The 21172-nt window shown below is 32.6% G+C and overlaps 2 protein-coding genes across 8 annotated transcripts in view; both read right to left on the minus strand.

Moving 5' to 3' along the window:
* Positions 1–5: 5 nt before the first annotated feature.
* Positions 6–14616, minus strand: LOC106080113 (NEDD8-activating enzyme E1 catalytic subunit-like). 5 transcript variants are annotated; one of them, XM_056027076.1, is made up of 16 exons: positions 14580–14616; positions 13583–13687; positions 12685–12765; positions 12381–12463; positions 10981–11061; positions 10821–10864; positions 10152–10216; positions 9803–9958; positions 8872–8974; positions 7768–7881; positions 6210–6263; positions 5343–5379; positions 3628–3709; positions 2522–2622; positions 1322–1440; positions 6–640 (listed from the first exon to the last, which is right to left on the minus strand). In XM_056027076.1, the coding sequence occupies exons 2-16, from the start codon at positions 13676–13678 to the stop codon at positions 537–539; spliced, it is 1320 nt and encodes a 439-aa protein (XP_055883051.1). In that variant the 5' UTR covers positions 13679–13687; positions 14580–14616; the 3' UTR covers positions 6–536. The 5 variants fall into 5 exon arrangements, with proteins under 5 accessions (XP_055883051.1, XP_055883047.1, XP_055883046.1 ...); XM_056027072.1 differs by lacking the exon at positions 14580–14616 and adding an exon at positions 14466–14568; XM_056027071.1 differs by lacking the exon at positions 14580–14616 and adding an exon at positions 14397–14557.
* Positions 14617–18352: 3736 nt separating this feature from the next.
* LOC106080114 (uncharacterized) overlaps positions 18353–21172 on the minus strand; it is an 84819-nt gene continuing 81999 nt past the window's right edge. For all 3 annotated transcript variants that reach the window (XM_056025706.1, XM_056025705.1, XM_056025704.1), the window contains exon 21: positions 18353–20726. In XM_056025706.1, coding sequence (XP_055881681.1) covers positions 20559–20726 — 168 coding nt within the window. In that variant the 3' untranslated portion in view covers positions 18353–20558. The remainder of the gene's footprint in view (positions 20727–21172) is intronic.

Below are 21172 nucleotides of genomic sequence, written 5' to 3' on the forward strand. Positions count from 1 at the left end.
TTTCAATAGATTTTTATTAATACAACTTTTCCAATCATTAAACAAATATTCTTATAAAATAAGTACAATGTCACTATCTTAATACCTTTTTACATAATTTTAATAACAATCTTATGAGCTCCTTACAATTTTATCACTGACGAACAGCAATCATGAAGGACAAATGGACTTAAACTGAGGTTAATCTTAAATTAATTCTGAAAGTCAATGCAAAATATTTTTTAAAAAATGACAGACACCTTTACTTATGTTTCAATAAGTTACAAAGAAAAGATAGTATATGCCATATTTTGCTTATCTCAATCCTCATACATATTTAATGTTAATATAGATATCACATAGAAATGAAAAGTAAACTTCAGTTTTAAGTCTCAAGCCCAAATTGGGCAGATACATTATTTTATTCTTAAGAAAGTACCGTTTCTTTTATATGGTATCAAACTAACATGAGCGTGGTATGCACAGAAGGCAATTTATTAAAACTATTTCTGAGTCTCTGGTCTAGATGTTTGGACTGTAAGTCATTTTTGTTAGCGCTATGAGTTTTCCATCTTGGTGCCCAGCTGCAGCTGGAATGTAAGTGTATTTGGAGTGGTCACATCTGCTACATACAACTCTTGTTTATCCATCAAGCCCAACTCTGAAAAGTTTGAGGACAATGTATTACTAAATGCTTTAAATTTAAGATTTTATTTTCTGTATCTTCTAGTTCTAAATAAAAATGTAAAAGAGTGCATTAAAAAAAATGCTAATTATTAATCCTTATTGAATAAATTGAATTGTACCAACACAAAATTTGTACTTCGAAATGAAAACTGAAAGAACTACCAATGTTTATTAAATTTAATGCTAAATAGCTTGAAAGTCAATATGGCTGTGAGGTTAAATGAAAACAATTCAGTAATTTGACTAGGGCTTCAAATATTTCAAACTATTAATCCGACAAGGGGACTTGAGTTTCAAGCAAAATATAATAAAATTTTCATAAATCAATAGCCAAGTCGTCATGAAAATTTACAAACTAAAGCATTCTACATTACTTTACTGTCACATTGTTTTTAGTTAGAAGTATAAAACTGTTAAGTAAGGGTAACCCAAACCTAATTTTAATAACAAAAGTGGTAATATATGAATTGGAAAAATTAAACACTATTTCAAATTGGGACACTTAAGACCTGAAGCAGTCACATCTGCTGGTCTACATGCTTAAGGAATTACAATCTTCAATATCATTTCAACACTTTGGGCTACAGCAATAAATATTGAAACAGAAGCTATCAAGTAGATGCCATACAACACATAGATCCAGTAAGAGCTTTACCTTTCAATGACTTCTTCAAATTTTCCCGAGTCTTCTCCTCTATTGATTTGACAGTCTGCATGTAGAGTGTTTTGTTTTTACCATCCATACTTGTAGTTACTCCTGGAGACTTCATCTGGCTGATAATCATTAGAATAATAAAACAACTGAACAAGAACAACATTCAAAATACTTAAAAAAAAAAATAATAAATTTATACAGCTTATAGGAGGATTGATTTTTTTTTTCTATATATAACTCGTGAATGATTTAATTTTAAAAAACAAATGGAACATTTATAATATTATAATGATAAGTCTTTAAATCTAGACTTAGAAGACAGTGGTCAAAATATTCCTGAATTTATTAAACTCTTTAATGAATAGAGACCACATGTGGAAATAATGAAAATGTGTAGTCTGTTAAAGATAAATATTTTCAAGTTTCCTAATCAAATTTAAATTTGTTAAAATACCGGTACTTTGCAAAATTGTAAAGGTCAAACTAAGAGTTTTCCCAGTGTGGTCAATGAGCTAATAATTCTATTCCCAATGATATACATCAACTGTCTGCCAAGATCAATTTGTGCTACTTCTCAAAGGAGCTGCTTTCAAAGCATACTCCCCACAGCTGTTGTGGTATGGAAAAGGAAAATGAGATGTCTTTCCTTAGATGCTTGGCCTTCAACCTCAACTCTCTTGTCATGGGTTCCTGAGGATTAAAGCCTTCTAAAAAAAAAAATAGAACCACCTCTTACAGAGGGTTTCCACCATGACCTATAAAGAAGAGCCTTATTGTGGGACTTGACCTCAACTCTGACAATCTAATTTATGAGAGAGAATTAAAAAGCCAAAGGTCATAGAAAGAAAGAGTACCCCAGTTTAAACAAATGAATTGAAAGAAAATGTTACAATTAGCAGCATAAAATAAAAATTTCTTGATCTCAAAAATTGTAGAGCGTATACATGTAAATAATTTTAGTCATGGGTAGAACTATTATTTGTTTTAAGACTGCCTGGTCGAGTGATATGTGTTCTGGACTGTTGTCTTCATGGGCTTGGATTAGAACCCTGGCCTGCCATCCCCTGTCGTCTTGCGGGAGGTCTGGGATAGGATGTAATATTTTTCAAATCTGAAAGGGGCACCCAAAACCTGTAAAACAAACAAAACTTCCTAAGATGTTCTGAGTGATTCTAGCAACAGTTCAAATCTTGTACTCACTAAGTAGCATTCTCCTGCAGATGGTTGATAATATCTTGAAGTTTATCTGTCTCAGTGAAGTTCAGTACCTGAGGTCTGTCACTGCAGGCAAGACATCCTTCCTAGAAATAGTTCATTCACAAATACATACATACAGTGTAGCTATCATAAATATAAAATTTGTCAAATGAAAAAATATTATCTCTTTATGTACAATTTTAATCATAGTAGCACTATCAGTGCCGCTTAAATAATTCTTACCATAGACTCAAGTTTGTCAATTATCTTCATTCTTGAAATGCCTAAATTTAGGTCTAAATATGTTAATAGACATTTTTTTTACTAGAGAAAACTTATCATATTTAAATGAAACAAAAATTTGGGCTCTAGATAATAATGACAACTAGGAGAAGTGGTTGTTCCTTGTTCTGGCCCATGACACATTTATTAACTGTGGACCACAGAAATAGATGCCCTACAGGTTGCAAGGCCTGAAAGGGGAACTTTTTACACCTATCTGCATTAGTTTCTTTTTTTTTTGTATTGCTTTAAGTTGAAGAGACTAAAAAAGTTACAAATAAATACCAAAAATGAATTCACTCTTTTTGTTATTCAAACTATGCAAATTTCTAAAATTATTTTCAAAAGAGTTGAAGGAATTGACATAAGTAAATGAAAGATCCCATACATATTAAACTCCTGTGGTACTCTTACAGATAAAGTGCAGAGTGGTATGAATGTCGATGGTGTGACTATGCATTTGAATGGATATGTCAGAGGAGTGTCTGGATAGAAATTTTACTTTGCAATTGACATTGAAATGAAGATATGAAAAGTTCAAGCCAGTAAATGCATTGACTGGATTTTTATAAATAGTACAGAGATAAGAATTTCCATTATTCCTTGCTGCACTCCAACAGGAAAGTACAAAGTCAATAAAATCAAGTGTATTTAACTTTGCACCTCAACAAATGTAAGTCAAACAAATTGAACATTTTCTTTACTTTCATTTTCATTGCACAGCATCAACATTTCAATTTGACATATATTTAACCAAAAAAACAACAACAAGGCGTTAGATCGGAGGCATTCTTAAAAAAAAGTGACAAGTTGACACAGCTACTTACAGATTTCTCGGCCTCAAAAGTATAGGTGTAAACTCCTTTCGTGTCATTGAAGTTCATATAATTATTTAGGGGCAGACAACAGCTGAAACGTATAGCATACAGTTAGCATCTTGTGCCACTCATTACAGTTCTTACTAGATCATAATTATTGGATAGGACAGTGAAGTGTGGTGGTAATGATGGTGGCCTGTCATGGAGTATGCATTCTAGACTGTTGTCACAATGACATCAACCCTATCCACATCTCAAGCCATCTTGTAGGGTGTTTGTGTTAGGAGATAATCTTCATTTCTGAAGAGAAACCTATAAGACAAAAGTCTTCTGAAGATTAAGGGTGAGTGCAGTGTTTCACATGACTACCCAAACCCACAGTGTTTCACGTGACTACGCAAACCCAGTTGCGACCTGCATATTTTTCCACATCTTATGCAGACAAAGCCGTTGTCTTGCAGCGGTCTAATTAAGTTTTCTTTTTGTCTTCTGTGCCTGTCTTCAGAATAAGGGATTTCCTTTGGATCTCAAATATTAGCATGTTGTTACACACATAAGACATAAAGATAATGAGCTTGAACAAGGGTGAAGAATTAGATTTTAGAACATTCCTAAAGCCATATAAATGTCTTGTCATTGAAAGTTAAGTTGGTTGTTCATTTTACTCACAATAATGTGCCTTAGTTATCTATGGCCACAGAAAAACATTTTTAATCCCAATGCTTCAATAAATCTACAGATCTTAAAACAGTTTTCTTCAGCTAATAAAAATGATTATTTGTTTTAAAAAGTTTTAAACATCTAGCAGACCTGCCTACCAAAAAAAGTCCAAATGCGTAACGCTGATGGTCAAAATGCGTATTTTGGCACTAGAATGCGTAACACTTACGCGAACCACTATTTTGTCATATATATATATATATATATAATATTAGATCTAGATGTCATGATTAGATCTACAATCTAAATCAATACGACAATAGAGATGATATCTAGACTAGATTTGGATCTATGTCTATATAATGAATATAATCTACTCTAGATCTGGGCTCAAGAGTATTACCAATGCCGTGGATCCGCTACAAACGTAGGTCTACTCCAAACTTTCGTAAGCCTACCTTCATCCTTGATCTATTCTATACTAAGTCTAAGAATTTAATCTAGTCTAGATCTAGACTAGATGGTAGTAGATGTTATCGATCTAGAATAGATCTAGTCAATCTAAAATCTAAATCATACTGCAACTAAATTGGATCTAGATTGTAGAGTAATGTAGAGACTCATGACATAACATAATCATCAGTGGTAATGTCTAGCTAGATCTATTCCTGTATAACAAGTTATCTAGATTCTAGATCTAGAACCCAGATCTAGATCTAGACTAGATATCTACAATGTCACTCAATGTAATTTGAATCGATAGCACTTTGATATTTTTTTCTATACAAATGAATATGGGAATCAGGGATTCAACATAATTAATTTCTACTAATGAACTTACAAAAAAAAGGAGGGGGGGGGGGGGAAGGATACAAAATGCGTAATGCGACGGGTTAAATGCGTATTTGCGTACTGACGGTCATTTTTGGGAGATTTTGCGTAACGAATACGCATTTTGCTTAACGGTAGGCAGGTCTGATCTAGTAAAAAAAAAAAAAAGAAACATCATGAATGTGAGATGCATGCCAATTAGAATAAAAGCCTTTGGAAAACTTTTTGTTTACCTTGTTGCTAGCTTGAAAACTTCAGTAGCACAAACAGCTAGAATAGAAAAAAAAACAACTGTTTAAATGTATACTGTAACATAAATCTAATATGTGACTACATTAATATACATCTAATGTAATATATGACCAGTATAGTATATGTCTAATATAATATTTGACTAATGTAAAAATATTTCTCAAACTGTTTAGGCCTAATTGTGGACGAAATGCCTAATAAGATGTAAAGCAGGATATAAAAAACAACTGAAGGTTCTTAAGAAAAAGGTTAAAAAAACAAACATTCTGCAAAATGTAGATTTAATAAACATTTTGGTAAATTGGTGGTTTCCTTGGCTATAAAATAACAAATTCAAATTTTAGGTTAGCAAAATCTTTAAACAGGATGTGTTTCTTTAAGTATACAACATTTACTGAGACTAGTTAGTCATTGTGCTGGTCATACACAATGTTGTTTCTTTAATCTAAGTATACAACATCTACTGAGCCTTATAACATTTATTAACTTATTATGCATAAATATTCCCATTTCTAAATTCAAAATTATAATTTCAAAATGTTTTTTTTTTTAATTTTTTAATTCAAATTATGCTTTTTTTTTTTTTTTTTTGTATTTGTAAAACTAAGTATGTTTATTTTTTAAATGTACACTTCCCAAATTGTGACAAAAAAAATTACCAAAACTTTTATTCAACACATTAATTCCACCAAAAGAATTATGTTTCAGGTGATTTTTTTAAAAATATTGTTGCAATTAATATTTTGAAAAAGGTATAAATGAATATTAAATCCAAGACAAAAAGAAACAATACCGGTATCTGTACAATATTGCGATAGTTTCAAAAGTTGTTAAGTATTTTTCATTACCTGAAATGACTGCATTGGTGGATGCTACTGCAGGCATGATACGCTTTACTACACCTGAGGAAAATTGCCAAATTTAAACATGTTAAAGTTTATATTATATATAATTTTTTTTTCAAGTTTTTTTTTTCATAGAAATATTATTTTTTTTAAGTATAAATGAATTTTATAAAAGATAAAGAGAGAAAAACAGATGTAAAGAAAAGTGCTTTGATCCAAAGTTCATGCAGTAATGCTAAATTCAGCCAGTTTTGTGCTATATGACCCCTTGAAGCTTCTGGCACTATGAAGACTCTACCCATATAGACAATGACACTAAAAAAGCTTGGTTTCAACCCATTATTTTTTTCAGTAATTTAAGCCAGCGCATACATGTCCGAGATTTCTTTGGCCCCAAGCTAATAAATTATGGACACCACTGAATGAATGTGTCATTGCCTCCTAAGTCGAGAAGCAATTGGAACATGGGAGAGAACTGAGCTACGGTCGGAGCAATGTCAACTTAAGGAAAGAACAGGCCTGTCATCAAAAGAAATTGTGAGCAATGCTAGAGTTTGACACTTTTGTAAACCTATGAATGTACTTTCCTAAAGTTGCTGAGTGCATATGAATGCTTGCATGATTTTGATGAAAGGAATGGAGGATGACTTCAGTGAGAGTGCATACAGATGAATCGATGCCATACTTCTTTAATTACTATTTATTTATTTTAATTGCATTAGCTGTTTGATTAATTGTGATAAATTTGGACAGTTAGAGTCTAGGTAAAACATGATCCAGGATAAAATACTTTTAATTTATCACAATTAATAATACATTATGTCTGGGACAACATATTGCTGACTAGCAGTACTAAAGCCCTAGTCTACCGGACCTGTGTGTTGAGCACCTTGCTGTACGGAAGTGAAACATGGTCAACCTACTCATGGCAGGAAAAAAAGCTGAATGTCTTCCACCTCCGATGCCTAAGGCGGATCTTTAAAATAAGGTGGCAAGATAAGATAACAAATGAGGAAGTGCTACATAGAGCAGGATGCCAGGACATCCGCTCTGTTATCAGCAGCAGACGCCTTGGCTGGCTTGGCCACGTTCGTAGAATGCCAGTAGGTCGACTTCCACAGGACATCCTGTATGGCGATCTAATTGAAGGCGGGAGAGCCGCTGGTCGCCCACTTTTACGTTATACGGATGTATGCAAACGCGACATGAAGCTCTTCAAAATCGACACTGGCAACTGGGAAGAGGTGGCACTGGACAGATCCACATGGAGAGAGAGCATAAAGGAAGGGTCACAGATTGCAGATGTCATACACAACAGAAGCAGAAAGAAGGGTGAAAATGCAATGGCGCCTGGTGATTTTATATGCCCAACCTGTGATCGCAGCTGTGTATCAAGGATTGGCCTCTTTAGTCACACAAGAAGTTTCAAAGGGAAAAGATCATCTCACGAGACGTAAAATGCCACAGACAGAATACATTATGTAATACTTGCTTTTGGATATATTCAAATAACTAGCTTTTAAAAACTGATTTAGTAGCCATTACAAAACGAAATGCAAACCTTGTGTAAGTCTATAGTTGACTCCTGAAATGTTATACTGACTGGCTCTTTCCTGGGACTTTTCTAGTATCCACTTGATATGGTTGGGGTCATCGCCATCTATTGCTACACCAGCTGTTTCCAAAGACATTAGTCAAGAGTAAGCACTTTTCCTTATGTATTCGTAAGAAATATAATTATTCATTACTAATAGGATTAAATTTAATTACTGATAAGGTATTGTAAACCTTACAAAACTAGATACTATAAAATGTACTATATTTTTTCTTTGTCTCTTAATACTGTGAAAAAGTTTGCTGTTTTTTTTTCCCCAACTGATTTAAAATATAAAATAGTTTAATGTAATGTGCTTTTGGGCCATTTATAAGCTTATAATAAATTATGCAAAACTAATGTCAAGCTAGAATTAAAACAAAAAAGAAATAACATTTCTATGAGATTTTTTTTTAGAACATTTCAAATAAAACAAAAAAAATAACAACAACAGTATATGAATAGTTTGAATAATTTGTGCGTACATTTTTCTTAGAGTATTACAACTTGTTATATTTTATTTAGAATTTTATAAAGAAGAAAGTTACAGATTTATACAAATAGTAGAAAAGTTTGTTCTTAATTATTTGTATTCTAAAATTGTTTTATAGAATTTTTTTTTTTTTACTTTTAACTTTGTCATTGCAATTACTGTAAGAAAATGTTTATATCTTAATATTTCACTTAGCAAACTTTAATCTCTTGCAATGGACCATTATCAAATACTAAAACTTTAGTGAATTATTTGTTACAAATAAATCATATTTGTGTTTCACATGAAAATAATTATATGTTCCAAATATGTATTTGATTACCTAATTTAGATTATTTATTTTTTTATAAAATTTAACCAAAAGCTGCTGGAAACTTAAAAATAGTTCAAGTATATATTTTAAATTCAAGATCTTATTCTAGAGGTTTCTCTTCTGTTAGGTAATACACATGTGCTAAATACTGACACTTGGTCCCCGGTAAAGGCGCAGTATATTATTACTGAATTGAACAAGACATTCTGTCATAATAATTAAGCCTTTTAATTTAATGCAAAGATCAGACAAGAAACTTGCTCACCTCCAAAAGGCTCTTCTTTTGGCCATAAAAGTATCCTGACAAATTCTATGCAGTGTTCTGGCAGTCGCGGGGTGTGAGCTATTGTACACAGTGGGAAGTTCACCTGAGAAATAAGAGTCACATTGTCGACAGAAAGAATAGAAAATTACAATATTACATAACATGCAAGCTAAATAACATTGATTACTGCTATTTGAGATATAGGCTGATAGGACCTTTACAGGGTAAAATAAAACATTTTTTTGTGGACAGCCATACTGCAAATGATTGAAAACAAGAGTTAAAGAAATCAGGCACTAGATGTCACAACATGACAAAAGACTACTTAACAGGTGAAAAAAATATCTACATTTCCATCACTAATTCTCAAATTAAGATTAAAAATTGAAAGTCCAGTCAGAAGTGGTGGCATGTCAAGAAGCCTTGTTTTTATATTCAATTCCTTTCCAATTATTCTTATAATTTTAGTGCATTAAGAAAACTACTTTGCCCTAGCAGTTTAAAAGATGAAGTAGTAGAGCTGTATATAACAGTCTATCTCTGCTAGCAGAGTTTGACGAACAAAATTCTATAAACACCAGTAATCTATTAACCACATGATTAAGTCATCAATGTTTATACTTTAGACCTATTATATGCAAAGTCTTCTTTGGGAAGTCTGGAAGAACAACACATATGGTGTACAAGATAACTGTAAAATATAATCTTATTTGCTTTGGAGATAAACTTACTGTTAAAGCATAGGTCAATTTTATTTTATTTTAAAACAAGTCAAAATAATATTTGTAAAAAAAATGTTTGAACACACACACACTCAGCCTATAATCAAAGGATTCAGTTCCATTTGCATTCCAATAGGTTTCACTTTTATTCACATTGAGACTCTCACTGTAACAAGACAGCTTGATAAAAACAAGCTTAAAAGCGTTACCTGTGGTGGGTAAAGTCCAAGTGTACACTCCACACAGGCAGTAATTCCAGGCAAAATAACTCGGGCATTCCCTTTGAAACCTTCTGTTCCACCATCTACCATCGGAATAACACTGGATTGATCCAACGCACCATTTTCATACTTAAGCATGCTTATCTGGAGAAAAGGTTCAAAAGAAATATTTTTTTTTAACTACATATTTTTAACTATATTAAGCTAAACTTAAATAACCCTAATTATATTTTTAACCTAAATGTTTCTAGAAAATAAATCTAACTACATTTGTAATCTAAATGCTTCTAGAGTGTTTACTGGTTCTTAGCCATTTAAGAGTTAAATATATACCAACCAACATTCCGTTAATCCATCGTCTAGCTATGATAGAATCTAAACCACACACAACAATGTGAAAATCTGAAAAAGTAAAAACATTTTCAATTCACATTAGTAAAGTTTAGGGTGCCTTGGTCAAGCTAGTTTGAAGAGATAATGAATGGACATTAGGGTGCCTTGGTCAAGCTAGTTTTGAAGAGGTAATGAATGGACATTAGGGTGCCTTGGTCAAGATAGTTTAGAAGAGGTAATGAATGGACATTAGGGTGACTTGGTCAAGTTAGTTTTGAAGAGGTAATGAATGGACATTAGGGTGCCTTGGTCAAGCTAGTTTTGAAGAGGTAATGAATGGACATTAGGGTGCCTTGGTCAAGCTAGTTTTGAAGAGGTAATGAATGGACATTAGTGTGCCTTGGTCAAGCTAGTTTTGAAGAGGTAATGAATGGAAAATACATTGAAGGGAAGAGTAATTGTTCTTTTACAAAGGAAAATTAATCAATTAATCAATCAAACATCAATTTAGAGACTAATATTCACCATAGTTTGCAGCATCATGGGCAATCATTACATTTAGTAATAACTACATCTAATAAATGTTATCTTCATCTCAATATACTTAGGCAGCATTACATGTCTATACAAACAAGAAGTATTAGTATTTTAAAAAATTAAAAAAAAAATTTACCTCTATAAAAATCTTCATCAAAATCTTGAATTTTAGCAAAATGTCTGTTGTATAATTTAAGGAATATAACAATAATATTGTGCGCCATTTTTTCACTGTTAACATTTATTTAAGTAGGTTTATTTAACAATTATTTAACTAAGTTTTGATTCAAGGATACGGAGTTACTTTAGCACCTGGGATCCGAGTGTTGATAAACGCTGCAGCAACGTCAGCCTTAGCTTTGCCAACATCTTTTGCCCTGAAGTTTAAAAATACAATATACAGTTGTTTTTTAAAAATGCCACAATATAATTTTAATATTATCAAGAAAAACATATCTTAGGAATTAGTTTCAAAATGCATGCAGTGCCATCAAAAAAATAATTGACATAAAAATAGAAACTATGTTAAAGATAAAGGAAATAAGATTATTTAAAAGAAATTCTAAGCTTTAGCAGGCCTTGGCTTTAATAAACTATTTATTTTAGGGTTAAGTAGATTTTCTTAAAAATACCTTAAATTTCATCATTAAAAATTGACCTTCATATTATAAAGCTAACATACATGAACATGTGTTTTTGTTGGTGACTATTGTCTCCTGTTTCAATGGGACAAGGAAACACTGAACTTCAGGCAATAAAATTACAATCTGAACTTACCATGAGAAAATTATAAACTTAAAGCAATAATAGAAGTTGATGTTCAATTCAAATTAATATTACAGTATAGAACTCCATTTTTCATTTAAATTCACATTAATTGACTGTCATTCATCTTGCCATAATTAAATTGTTGTTTATAGATATCTAGACTCATTCAGCTGCTTAAAAGATATCTAGACTTATTCAGCTGCTTTAAAGATATCTAGACTCATTCAGCTGCTTTAAAGATATCTAAACTCATTCAGCTGCTTAAAAGATATCTAGACTAATTCAGCTGCTTAAAAGATATCTAGACTAATTCAGCAGCTTAAAAGATATCTAGACTCATTCAGCAGCTTAAAAGATATCTAGACTCATTCAGCTACTTGAAAGATATCTAGACTAATTCAGCTGCTTAAAAGATATCTAGACTCATTCAGCTGCTTATATGGAAAGGGCTATTGTTCTTCAATAGATTTCTGTACAAGTTTCTTTACAAGCCTATATGAACTTGCAGTTACAGTTACTCTTGATTCTCTGGATATTTGTTTTGAGATTTGATTTTGTCTGAGGGGTGTGGTGGCTGAGTGGTAAAGCACTTGGCTTCTGAACCGAGAGGTCCTAGGTTCAAATCTCAGTCAAGACTGGGATTTTTAAGGACACCTCTGAGTTCACTCAACTCTAATAGGTAGCTGACACTAGAAGGGGAAGTAAAGGCAGTTGGTCTCTGTGCTCGTCACATAATACCCTGATCGTTAACTGTTGGCCATAGAAACAGATGACCTCAGCATCATTTACCTCATAGATCGCAAGGTCTGAAAGGGGGAACTTTGCTTTATTTACTTTGAGGATTTGTCTTACTCTTTGTGCTTGCAGCGCTATTGAATTACGAAGAAGAACAACTGAACGCATAATGTATAATATAAAAACAAATCACCTAAAGAGAAACTGTCTATTTAAATTAGAGACATCTATAGTGTCCATGTCAATTACATGAATATCTCTGAAACCCATCAAGGCCTGAAACAGACAAGAAAGAAGCAATGTTACGTTAAATATCCAATGTAAAAAAAAAATAACAACAATTTAGATGAAAAGTTTAAAATCAGTTTAACACAACTCTAGAAAAGAAAAAACATTTAATGCAGCAGATTTAAGTTTTTCAAATATTTATAAAAGATGTTCTTAAGTTGGATTAAAACTCATTCTTTAAAAGATTATATTTCTAAATTAAAATTTACCAGATCTTTAAGTAATTCACAGCCTAAGCCTCCAGCTCCAATAACTAATATTTTACATGTTTCTTTTAAAAATGACAGGACCTGCACAAGAAATAATATCAAATATCAATATATATATATAAGTATACATTAGTTCTACCAACTATAGGTATATGAGTAGCATTCGTTGATTAAATATATACATGATACAAAAAAAGGGATTTTGCCTCATCCTCTCATATCATGAACCCTGATTACAAGCTCTCCACATAACATTATATATTCTACATCTCATTGTGACACTGTGGTGGAAAGAAAGCTTAAAAAGAATACATCTATTTTTTTATATTGTCAAATAGCTGAGGTACCCTTTAAGAACCTGCCATCTATAGGACAGATATGATGTACATGGCATTTGTTTCTGTAGTCTATGGTTAACAACCTGGGTGTATTGTGGCCACCACAACAACAAACACTAAATTGCCTTACTTTTCCCCAACTAATGTCAAGTATTTTTAACACATATATATATATATATATATATATATAATATATATATATATATATATATAAGTTACATTGATGAATAACACACTCATAAATGTTACACCAGGCACTTGAGTTGGAGTTGGGTGGACTCAGGGGTGCCCTGTAAATACTGAAATTTAATATTAGCCGAGGAGTTATAAATCAGAGATATTTTAGAATATTAATACCCATATCTAGAAATTAATTTAAATGGTAAAATGCCTCTAAATGGTGTGCAGAACTGTGCTCTAAACTGGGAAACACTCTTAGAATATAGATAGATCTCGATTTTAGAGATCCTAGATCTAGTCTACTATATAATCTAGAGTCTAGTGAAAGGTTAGTGACAGTCTATAAATCTTTAATTAGTTTAAAATAAATTTCAGCTCACCTCTGGAGAAGGCTCAAAACTGGGATGTGCAAAAGGACCTGTCCGTAACAAAATTTTTTGTATATGATCCCATCGTCCTGGCCACTCTGTTTCCATTTAGAGAATCTATACTATAATATAATATAATATATAAAGTATTCAATAAGTACAGAGTCTAGACGACTAGAGACTATGATTTTTTTTTGTTGACTTTTTTATGTACAGACTCACTCAGTCACATACATACACTTGTGCCAAAGTTTTAGACTTTACACTTAAAAAGTTATAAAATACTAATGCTGCAGCACACAGTCACAGATTGTGACAGATGAGTTAACAAGATCACATTCACAAGATGTAGACTCTATTATAATACTCAAATTATAGCAACTATACTAGACTACGACTCTATCAGACTAATCAGAGTCTATCGTCTCCCCATCACTGACAAAAGAGTAACTCTAGCTTTTCTAGATTGACACACTGTGACACTGTTACTCAGTTACTGAGTACTGACTGTACTCTACTTTTAACACTACTTTTAAACTTTAACTACTAACTACTAGAGCTAGACTAATACACTACCCTACTCCCTAGCCCTAGCCTACAGTTTTTTTTCCTACACAGTTATGAGTTAGCAGTTACTACTTACATACAGCCTAGTGACTAATGTCACTAATGAGTAAGTCTAAGTCACTAGTCTGACTAGTGTAAGTCTAAGTGTAAGTCTAAGTCTAAGTAATAAGTTACGCCGTACGGTGACTAAGTCAGTAAGTCACTAAGTGGTGCCCTCCTAATCCTAAGGCAGGCTAATGCCACTGCTCTGAGTAATTACCCTAGAATCTAGATTATATAATTTCAATAAAAGCTAACAAAAACTAGACTCTAGAACTAAAAAAATTACGAAAAAGTATCGTAATATTAATCAATGTTGTCCGAAAGGTGACTCAAGATCCAATCTCTAGAATTTGCTCCTACAGATCTACACTGTAACTGTAGGATTAAAAAAAAAACGTACATTTTATTTAGAGTAACATCCCTTGGTAATAACCTATGTAGAAACAAAAGTGAAAACATTTATTTTATTTTTTTCTTTTACAATGAATAAGTCTAGCTTGTCTTTGAGTCGAAGCGGCGCCACGGTCACGGAGGTCACGGAGGTCACGGTCGAAGACAAGTGAGAAGGAGGACAGTAGTTCATGAGGATACTCAACCCCAGCTGCGACCTAAATATTTAGACACAATCAGCGTAGACATAACCATTGTCCGCTGCTGGTCTATTTAGATTTTGGATTCTTTTTTCACAGTCTACGTCTGTGCTCGGCAGTAGATTTTGTTTTGGTTTCAAATGTGTATCCCGTTGTTACTAAGGTTCCTTGTAGATATCAGTCTTAAGAACTTAATTCAAAGGCAGGATGTGCTAATATGTTATATTACGTCATTGTTTATTGTGAATGTTTTGTGAGAAAGTAGGATGTGACGCAAATAAAAAAAGATAGTTTTCTATGTCTTCTTGTATAATCACAAATTTAGTAGGCCTATTTAATACAGACGTTAGGCTACTTCAAAAAAGAAGATGATTACGCGTCATGCATTCAGACATGTATATTAATCAATGACTTAAATTCTGCCAAGTCACTGGTTTTCCTGGCTAGCTCAGGCAACCCATTCCATGCTCTAATAATATAGCACTAGGGAAGAAGGAGTATTATTTGTACAAATTTGTCCTAGCATATGGGACGAGGAATGTGCCTTTATCTTTGTGTCTTTCTGAGTTTTTATTAAATTTTGTTTTTGTATTTGAAGATTATTGTTCAGTGTTTTATGTATAATTTCTACTTTACTTTTGAGTCTTCTGCCCTGAAGGCATTTTAAATTTAGTGATTTTACTAAAGGTGTTACTCTAGTCAAATGTCTCTGTTATTATTATTGTTATTATTAATTAATAATAATAATAAGTTTATTTATAAAGCGCTGTTAACAAACAAAATGTAGGCTGAAGGCGCTGTAATAACATTACAAACACAAACACGACAAAATGACAGTTAATCTAAAAAAGGTTTAAACAGATAGGTCTTAATGTTCTTCTTGAAAGTGGTGTAGCATGTTGTCTGTCTGAGATCAATGGGGATTGAGCTCCAAACCTTTGGTCCGGAACTCACTCCCCATTAATTACTGTCTGCAGTATGTTATTTAATTATCTGTGACAACAGAACACGGTGTCAGATTTGGTGTCAGATTGGTTTAAAGCGCTGGTAACAGCTAGTGGTTTCTAAATTGCTAAAAGTAGGCCTACATTTTATTTGTATTAAGTGGTGTCGTTAGTTTATTTTGTTTTAGATCTAGACATAGAATCTATTGGAATATTGGAATTATTCGATCCTCCTAAACCGTTGCCACTAGACGGTAATCTATCTGAAAGATGGAAAAAAATGGAGACAAATTTTTGAACTGTTTATGGTCGCCACTGAAAAGAATACGAAGCCCGATCCAGTGAAGAAAGCTTTATATTGTTACACCTTTACATCATCTTCCTTCTATACGGTTCAGAAACTTGGGGAGTCGCTGATACAAATATGGAAAAGCTCCAGACTTTTGTTAACAGATGCCTACGCCGGCTATTAGGAATTAAGTGGCCAGAAAAGATAACTACTATCGATTTGTGGGAGAGAACTAGACAAAAGCCCATAGCCCAAGACATCACAAAACGAAAATGGAGCTGGATAGGACACACCCTGCGAAAACCAGCTACCAATGTTGCAAGGCAGGCACTTGACTGGAATCCAAGAGGAAAGTGGGCAGACCCAAGCAAACCTGGAAGAGGTCAGTCATCAGTGAAGCTGAGGGTACTGGAATGACATGGGAGCAGATGAAGAAAGCTGCTCAGAACCGAGTTCGGTGGAGAGGTGTGGTTGCGGCCCTATGCTCCCCTGGGAGTGCACAGGATTAAGTCAAGTCAAGTTTACATCATCTTCTCTGGGGAACTTAAATATACTTTTACTTTAGAGGTAGATACCATCGCACCACAGCTGATCAAAGCCTATAATTCTAAAGGAAATAATTGATACAATCATATTATTACTGGCAGCCTCAGCGAGTGTCATATGCCTGCACGGGAGCCTTTAAGTGCAGACAAAATTCCTATATACCGTACCACATTAAGCTAATGCTACATTCTTCCGGCCTTAAAATTGTTATGTTACAAAATATTTAGGCCCCTAGTGCTTCACGTAGGCAGGGGTAATACGGAAATGGAAATGTTTATAATTCGCTTCACCTGTTTTTTAATCTTTTATTGCGGGGAAACCTACCCCAACGTATCTATGGCAAATGCCGGGAAAGGTTTCCAAAATGTTGAGTAACAAGTCCTAGTTTATGAGAACCTATATTAAGAGCAAAATAATGCAAGCACGTGATCAGTTCATCTTGGCTAGCAAGTGTTGATTTAGGCATGCGCATAGACTACTTCCTCAGCATATGGTATGCAAATAAATGCAAAATAATAAAAAAAAAAAATAGCACATTATGACCAAAAGATAAAAAAGTTTTTAAATTGGATAACGTTTTTGAAGGCGAAAAACTGGCAGAAGTTTGAAATATTTCAGAGCCATCGTCTCAGAAGGAGCTAAAGATAAACTACTGGCCAGAATTGTCCACACGCAATAACTTGCCAAGTTAATCTGGAAAGACAAAGGCCTAGCCCTCGGCCACATTTTTATATGCTTGCAAATCTTGGACGCTATACTGCAGAATTAGAGAGAAGAATCCTTACGGTAGTCATGGAATTGAGATGCTATTATTAAACATTATATAAGAGGATCCTGGGTATCACCTACTGACACCTACATAGACCACACTACAAAAAAACGCAAACAAAAACTGATGATCGCTGCCGTTCCCGTCTTCCTGCGGGAGGTTTGGGCTAGGCTATAATTATCTTCCAATCTGAAAGAGCATCCAAAACATGTTAAACAAAATTAAAAAATATCACGAAATCCTCGGGGCTTGCTAAGACTTTAATGTAGGGAAAGCATAGGTACCAGGAAAAAAAGAAGAGGCAGACAGAGGAACCGATTGTAAGAAGACGCGCCTGTCATTAAAAGAGATGCCAAGACATGAAAAAGGGCAATAAATGCTACTTAATGAGAGATGTGGATATATATATGGATTAAGTCCCCTTATTACGTTTTGACACGTTTTTTTTCTCCCACTTTCCATTTTCGGATCAAAAGTTTAAATTTTACAGAATTATTCATAGTCAATAACAATACTAGTTACTTTTGTTATAGATAACGGAAAGGGAGATAAACCCCGTAATTTTCAGATAAATGGCGTTACTTAGCGGTTCCTTCCCTCAAATAAGCTTTGTTTTTCAAAATTATTCTTTTTCTCTATTGTTTGTTTGTGATCTATTTAGTAAGCTTTACACACAAAAAAAAAAAGAAAATTACAAAGAGCTTTTTTGTTTCATTGTTTTTATTAGTTAATGTTTTAAACATACATAATCTTTCTTTTTTTTGTTAAGGATACCAGATTTTACAATAAACAAACATTGAATATAAATATACACAGGATGCATTAGTTGTTCCGTTATGATTTTAAAAAATATACATTTATAATATATAATTGGAAATTGCAGCTTAGATTCAATAACAGTGACTTGTATGTAAAAATATAAAAGAATGCTGACTTCTGTAACACACAAATTACAGATATTTTTATAACATAGATGTTTGTAATCTTTCAGTCAACAATGTTTAAAATATGTCATGTTATTAAATAAAAAAAATATTATTTCAATAAAACAAAAGATTGACAATGCAATCACTCAAATTGTTCGTTAGTGAGATATTCAAATTTGCTAATAGGAAAGGCTAACTGATATCCTATGAATAATTTTTTCCTCTACATTATGTTGTAATTCTATTTTATAAAAACAGTCTAACAATTAATGTTTGTATTTAAATAAAAAAAAAACAGCCCTTGTCTATCTTTTTGTAAATTTCAAGTAGATAAATAATGTCAAGAACAAGAGACTAGCAAAATGTTATGACTTCTTTAATGTTTAGGAGGCATTGTTTGATTTCACATATCGATAGTTTTCATAACTGTCAGCACATAGAAGAGATAAATGGTTTGTATTCAAAGATAAATGTTCCTGTATCTTGTGCATTGTTACCATAGAAAAACTGTATAAAACACTAGTGTCTCCATGTACGAACTAGATGGAAGCTTGCTAGTATGTTAGCCTATTCCTCTATATTAACTTGTCATAACATAGACTGCACTGAGAATGGAGAGTCAAGAATTCAATATACATTGTCTAAAAAAAAAAAATGATTGCTAAACTTAATAATGACTGATAAATGAAGTCAATTGCATTGACTTAGACTGCTATAGGGACATAACAAAGAAGAAAAAAGACTCTAGACACATCATTGGAATTACTGAGAAGCTAAATGGTAAATAGAGAAAAAGTTAAAGAAGGTAGGCTTACTGTTCCAGACAGGTAGAGGCTATAATGCAGGATGAAATGGTGCTCCATAGCTGATGGAAAGAGATTTGGTGATAGCATAGTTTGCATATGAACATTGTTAGTAGATAATCATGCTTTTGAGTGCAATATAAACAAAGCTTTGTTTTTTAAATGTTAGACATGTATTGCATGGATATATTTTGAATATAAAATGAGTGAAATACTAGAAGTAAATGTCTCAACCAGGGAGACAACCAAATAAAAAAAAAGAATGTTATTGAAACTGAACTAACTGATGTCAACTGAGAAAAATGTTATAAGAGTCAATGTTAATGTTGAATGTTGTACTCATGAAGATAAAACAAAAGGAATTATTCTTGTCATAAATAATTATAGCTTTTATAAAGCGCTACTTTCATGCTTATGCTCAGAGAGCTATGGTCAAATCTCATTTGTGGACCAGTGGTGGGAGGGGGTATTTGGGAGAAGGTTTTCCGTGCTGCCTTTTGACACTCAGTAAACACAACTCTGCTCGAGTCGGGTGTGGAACCTCGAGCCTCCTTCATAGGTAGCCGAGCCAAGTTCAAGCATACTTAGACTCTCGACCATGCATTCTGCAAAGGTTATGCAAAGTTTTTGTTTCCTAGGGTTATGAAGAAATAGAGCATTAATTGTTAGTCTTGTTGAATAATACAAGTGGCTCTGTCATAATCAATGTTAAGAACTTGAGTGACTCCAGGATGCCAGAGTTATTTAGATTTGTTTAAATATCCGTTTATATCATTTCATCTCAAGTTGAATTAGTCTATATTGTAATAGTTTTGTTCACGAAAGAAGTTTATTGAAGCTATTTCGAGTTTTACATTGATATATATAGTTGTCTATTAGCAATCTGGTGCTACAAGTCAACAACTGACCACAACAATAAATAAAGCAAAAACATTTTTTTTTTTTCAAATAAAACTATATCTTCAATCTCAAGCTTAATCTGAATCAGAGGATGAATCTGAAGCTAAATTGAAAAGAATTGTATGCAATGGCTACTCTGCAAGTTTATGCCAAACAGCTTCTTTGTTATAAAACTAAGAAATACTTTGATAATTAACATATTTTCCTTATTACACAAAAATAATAAAAGAAAGTTTGATTGAGATTGATTGAATTCATAATAATCAATTACTCAATGTTTCAGATTGTGGTTCATAACAGTCATGAAATTTAATCAGAATTTCAGGTGAACATTTTTAGTACATAAAAATAAGCCATACTTATAAAAGAATCTGAATAATGTCAAAACCATGACATAGACATAAATTCATGTAAATTACATTCAAATCAATACCAGTTGTAAAATATTAATGGCAGGGTGTGTACAATTTTTAAGGGTGTCACAAGCACAGAACAAATTTGTAAATTTCCCCACAAAAAATGATTTTTAAAACCCATTTTAAAAAAATACGGACTATCTAAGCATATCTGACATGGATCAAAACTATTGTATATTTTGGAATAGTAAAGCAACTACTGAATTAACTCTTCGTAATATTGCAACAACATTTTCCCAATCTGATTTGAAGTTGGGCGTTTTCGAGGGTCCTGATCCCAGGCTTGCTGTATTAAATCTTTCCAGAACTGTGTTGGGGCATATACCATTGTTAGACTAGGACGCCAGAGAGATTCAATAGCAACCTAAAAAAAAAAGTAAAATAGCAGGACGTAATCATCTTCTTTTTTGAAATAACGTCTGTATTATATAAGATAAATAGCACACATTGCCTTACAAATGATCGCATTGTAACATTAATCAATTATATTAAATTAATAAATTAATTTGTACTTAATATTACTAAAGCAGTAACTTTTGTTTTTTCATTCTATTCTATAAAACCTTTAGAAAGTACAATAAAAAAAATTAAGCCTTATTTTATTTATATCACAATTAGTAATTTTCATATATGATAGATAACTATAAACAAGTAAGTTATTGATGTCTCCTGTGTACAGAAAATAAGAAATAATCTATGTATTTTAAAAGGTATACAATAATTTTGTTCACTTTTTAAGCCTGAAAAATCAATTTTTAACAATCTTGTACCACAAAGTAATGTTTTATTATTTACTTGGCTACCGGTACT

This window comes from Biomphalaria glabrata, chromosome 4 (assembly GCF_947242115.1).
Source record: "Biomphalaria glabrata chromosome 4, xgBioGlab47.1, whole genome shotgun sequence".
NCBI classification, from domain to species: Eukaryota; Metazoa; Mollusca; class Gastropoda; family Planorbidae; genus Biomphalaria; species Biomphalaria glabrata.